General features: G+C 36.7%; 1 protein-coding gene across 1 annotated transcript in view; it reads right to left on the bottom strand.

Moving 5' to 3' along the window:
• The window catches only part of LOC115242853 (protein SCAI), an 8,681-nt gene extending 6,386 nt beyond the window's left edge, over window positions 1-2,295 (bottom strand). The window contains exons 1-2 of the mRNA XM_029819428.1: window positions 1,999-2,295; window positions 4-246 (exon numbers count right to left, since the gene is read on the bottom strand). Of these exons, the coding sequence (XP_029675288.1) occupies window positions 4-246; window positions 1,999-2,192 (437 nt within the window). The 5' untranslated portion in view covers window positions 2,193-2,295. The remainder of the gene's footprint in view (window positions 1-3; window positions 247-1,998) is intronic.
• Window positions 2,296-5,697: the final 3,402 nt, after the last annotated feature.

Below are 5,697 nucleotides of genomic sequence, written 5' to 3'. Positions count from 1 at the left end.
AGGAGACATACGACGATGAAGCGAGCATAGTACCTGAGCTTCTTCACCATCAAATCGCTCCTGTCCTCCTTAGCTGCGCGGCTGTAGTAGGCGCGACCGCGTATCGCCGCGTAAAACGAATAGGCCTCGTGCAGGTAGCTCGTCTCGCTGGTACGTAGATAGTAATGGTAATAAAGCTGGCCGATCTTGCTGGCGATCTCGCCGATCTGCCACCTTTTGAGGCCGTATTTTGTGTCCAGTATCGTCCTGGAAACAAATGAGATTGTACATATGAGCGCGCACAGCACGTGTTCACATACGCACGTTCAATATATATTTTAATTTTTCAATCATTGAATTATATTTTTCTCCCTTTCTCTCTCTCTTTTCAACTTTTCAAAATTAATTTCTTTTAGTAAATTTTGTCACTCGTATCATGCCACTAATTGAATCATTTTTTAATAATTTTAAATTTTCAAAAATTTGTCGTTTTTCGAGGGAGAAAACGCGTGTTTCCGCGAACATTAACAGTAAAATATATCTACAAGTTCGTTAGGAGTGATAATTTTGAAACACATTTCTCAAAAAAAAAAAATGTTTATTTAAATGTAAAATATAAAATATTCTGAAAAAATTGTTTTACTTTGAACGTTTCAATATTTTTATATAAAAACAAAAACAAATTAAAAGCAATCTACAATATACAATATTCAGAATTATATATAACAAACTTAAAACACTAGGCGGTAAAAACTGATCGTCGTAAAAATCAAAATATAGTTTTTTCTAACACATGCAACGATAAAATAAACCTTTCATAGTAACGTGTAATACATAAAGTTGATAAAATGATATATAAAAATAGAAATTTAAACTTTTCTAATATTGAGAATATTGACGTCTAAAAAGTTGAGAATTTTCAATAAAGACTACAGAGAATATATATGAAACTTCCTATATATCTACTTCTTAGTTATTGCATACAAACTCTATAACATATTATGTGATTCATCATGTCTACCTATGGATAAAAAGAAGTTATATGTTTTATAAGTTTATGATAAAATATATACAAGGGTACATACATAAGTTGATAGAGAAGAGTAGATATGATGAATGACTTTTATCATTGATTATAATATATTAAATTGTTATGTATAATAACGCGTAAAAAAATGATGCATAATGTATAATGTAGTTAATAATGAAACAACAAGAGAGAAAGAGAGAGAAAAAGATGAGAAATATAACCAATATTTTTCCACTAGTATACCTCAAGAGATATACAAAACGAATTTATTGTGTAAATTATTAATTAATGTAGACAAACTGGAACAAAAGATCTGTTTCATCATTTCAACTTGAACTCGTAAGACTGGCTGACAAATAGATATAAAATCTGAAGCGCAACGCACGAGGATTCGGTCACGTGGGTTTCGCCATGCAGACCATCATTTCGTCATCATCATTAGAATGTCAGATCAGCGATATCCGCGAAATATAATACTGTATTGCAAACGTTTGTGTGTTAAAAAAAGATCTACTTTATATAAAAACACCGAGAAAAATATAGTTTGATATTTTCTATGATAAGCATAATTTGCAGCATGCACTCTGCTGAGCGTTACTACTGTCAAAATCGAACGGTTACTACTTGTTTCTGCTCGATCGAAAGAAATCACGGACGAACATGGAGGTCATCAGAGACATCAAAGGAAATCGCTAAATCATACACAGTTAAACGAATTTACGAAATCTAATCTATACGATTCTTTGCTGCGGATGCTTGGTAGACATTTGTCGCATCGATAGTCTTTCATTAATAAAAATCTTTTAGAAACACCTCTGTTTTAATAAAGCCAGTCTGTGAGAAAAATCTCTATCAGATGTGCTCCAAGAAGAAATCGAGGAAAACCATGCTACAAAGTTATCTCTCTTTTTCCCTCCCTTTCTTACGCACGCATACACATATACACGCGCATACACTTTCTCTTTCTCCCTCTATCTTGATCCACTCACCTGTGCTGTTGCTGGAACTTCCAAAGCTTCGTGTAGACGTCAAAGGTCCGCCCGAAGTAACCCTGCCACTGCTTGTGTCCGTATTGCGGCAGGTCGCGCAGCCCGTTGAACAGCTGCTTGCTCTTCTCGAGCAGGTGGCAGAACTCGAGGACGACTTTGCGCTCGTGGTCGTCCATGCCAGCCATCATGACCATCTTTTCGGCGAGTCGTAACCGCGGCCGGACGCTGGCTGGACGTCCTTCTCAACGACACGGTCGCGGCGGGCCCGCGTGATAGCGCCTGGCGATTCCGCCACCCTTTTGCACGGCGCCCAGATGAGAAATATAACCAATATTTTTCCACTAGTATACCTCAAGAGATATACAAAACGAATTTATTGTGTAAATTATTAATTAATCTAGACAAACTGGAACAAAAGATCTGTTTCATCATTTCAACTTGAACTCGTAAGACTGGCTGACAAATAGATATAAAATCTGAAGCGCAACGCACGAGGATTCGGTCACGTGGGTTTCGCCATGCAGACCATCATTTCGTCATCATCATTAGAATGTCAGATCAGCGATATCCGCGAAATATAATACTGTATTGCAAACGTTTGTGTGTTAAAAAAAGATCTACTTTATATAAAAACGCCGAGAAAAATATAGTTTGATATTTTCTATGATAAGCATAATTTGCAGCATGCACTCTGCTGAGCGTTACTACTGTCAAAATCGAACGGTTACTACTTGTTTCTGCTCGATCGAAAGAAATCACGGACGAACATGGAGGTCATCAGAGACATCAAAGGAAATCGCTAAATCATACACAGTTAAACGAATTTACGAAATCTAATCTATACGATTCTTTGCTGCGGATGCTTGGTAGACATTTGTCGCATCGATAGTCTTTCATTAATAAAAATCTTTTAGAAACACCTCTGTTTTAATAAAGCCAGTCTGTGAGAAAAATCTCTATCAGATGTGCTCCAAGAAGAAATCGAGGAAAACCATGCTACAAAGTTATCTCTCTTTTTCCCTCCCTTTCTTACGCACGCATACACATATACACGCGCATACACTTTCTCTTTCTCCCTCTATCTTGATCCACTCACCTGTGCTGTTGCTGGAACTTCCAAAGCTTCGTGTAGACGTCAAAGGTCCGCCCGAAGTAACCCTGCCACTGCTTGTGTCCGTATTGCGGCAGGTCGCGCAGCCCGTTGAACAGCTGCTTGCTCTTCTCGAGCAGGTGGCAGAACTCGAGGACGACTTTGCGCTCGTGGTCGTCCATGCCAGCCATCATGACCATCTTTTCGGCGAGTCGTAACCGCGGCCGGACGCTGGCTGGACGTCCTTCTCAACGACACGGTCGCGGCGGGCCCGCGTGATAGCGCCTGGCGATTCCGCCACCCTTTTGCACGGCGCCCACGACGACGGCGACGACCACGGAGACGGACCAATCAATACTCTTTCCCACCCCGCATCAGGGGGCGCAGTGTGCGAGCCGCCACCACCGCTATCGTGACGTTTAGCATCGGCGGGGGCGGAAGCGGCAGCGATTACAACCGCAATGACGACATCCGGGGACATCTGTGCAGATACCGGCGAGACTTCGGAATACTTTCGCGAATCGATATATTCGTTCTTGAGGATAAAATTGATCCAAAGTTGAGACAAACGCTTCCTTTGAAATCATCGCATCTAATGATGTATTGAAATTATTCGATATTTTATTAAGATATCCAAAAAATATTCAGATATTTTATTAAGATACCCAAAAATATTCATTTTCGATACAATGATTTTAAAATGCCAATTCTTGCCTTAGAAAAGATATATGATAAATTTTTTATTCACTTCAAATCCTTCTATTGTAAAATAATCTATTTATCATGTTAGTTTTAGCATATTATATTTTTACAGTGTTTTATCACATCGATTGAAACGCGCAATGGAAGATCCATTGGTGATACTCCATTGAACGTATTTAATTAATTTTTTAATTGGGAAATATTTATACATTTTACAGCATTTGTTCATTGTACATATGTCCGTAATAGCTTGCTTGTTGTTGTAAATGCTTTAAATACAGTTTAAATATATCTTGCGAAATTCACAGATGGCTGCAGATGGCTGCTAGAAATTTAATTACCTATGGATCCTATTTGTAGACAAAATTTAGATATAAATTTCTAACTATCCAATCGGTGGATCAAACATTATTAAAATCAATAAATTTCTATCTTATGGTAAGGAATACCGCGGGTAACTACTTAGGGTTGGTCTTTGCCCAGTCGGTCTGATTTTACCCTTATTCAGTCACAATTCTACTAATATGTCCTTGGTGCGATTACATCTGATATATAGATCAACAGGCATAACCAACAGAAGGAATGTGATTTAAAGTGCGAATGCTACAAGAATGTCGCAAAGCTAAATAGTATGAAAATAGTAAACGTGATAACTTAATATATATTTTTATAGATGTGTTCACATAGAGACAGTAATATAATAATAATTGCGTAAATAATTTTTGTTTTGAATACAAAATATCTTAAATTTATAGTATTAATTTAAGGAACAACTGCACGAATCAGCTACGTCAAAAGTTAATAAATCTAATATATTTCGAGATTCATGAATTTGATATTGTACAAAAAGCACACTTTTAATCTTTAAAAAAAAATTAATAAAGAATTAATAATTAATTAATGAGTTAAAAAGTAAAGATTTGTCCTATATAATTAAAATTTTTATTTTCATGAATTTTTCTATACAGTCACTATAACATTTTCGTGATACAATCATTATAAAAAAATTAGTTCGATATAAGATAATATTTATAATTTTGAGATTAAATTATATTCTACATACAAAGCAAATCTCTTTACTTTAACTTACAAATTAATTTTTAATTTTATACTTGAAAAAGCTAAAAATGCTTTGTGTGTGCATGTGCGTAATGTCAAAAATTTATGAATCTCGAAAATATTGGATCTATTAACTTTTGACGTAGCTGATCCGTGCAGTTCCTTCTTAAAATCGTAGGTAAATGTTTGATAAATTTGTAAGCAATGTTATTATGAAAGTTTAAAATAAAAATGAAAATTTAAAAATGCAAAGCTAAAACAAAATTCTACCTTATACGTTTTTTCTTAGAATAGTAATATCATATAAGTGTGAAAGGATTATCCATTTTATAATCATAATACTAATTATGCGAATCTCGAAACTAATTATGCAATCTGGAAATAACAAACGGAGATATTCATATGTTTGATTCAATTATTCCACTTACGAGTCCGCTTTAACATCTCCACCAATTAAGCTTATCATAATCCCAAGATTATAATCTACTTTATCAAAGTATTTATGCGGATATCTTTCACACAAGTGCAAATTTCCGAACTCTTCCGAATATCTCGCTAACTTTTTACTTGTCCAGGCTCTAACGAGGCCTGTCGGTTTTTCTTTCATCGTAATTAAAATTTCCAGGCGAAAAGAGGGTAACGCCACGCCGGCGTATGGAGACCAGGGGGTGGTTGCGGCCGCTCGACACTTTCGTCGCCGCGGCTCGTTACGGCGGCAGCGACGGTGGGAGTTTTACCGCCCCGCTAGTCGACTACCGCCGTCTCGGCGGAGATTAATTAACTAGATAACGGTCGGTGGCTGGGAAAGAGGGCGAGGAGAGTGGATAAAAAAGAACGAGAGAAGGAGG

Source organism: Formica exsecta, unplaced genomic scaffold (assembly GCF_003651465.1).
Source record: "Formica exsecta isolate Colony F162 unplaced genomic scaffold, ASM365146v1 scaffold654, whole genome shotgun sequence".
Lineage (NCBI taxonomy): Eukaryota > Metazoa > Arthropoda > Insecta > Hymenoptera > Formicidae > Formica > Formica exsecta.
This window is presented reverse-complemented; position numbering and strand designations above follow the sequence as displayed.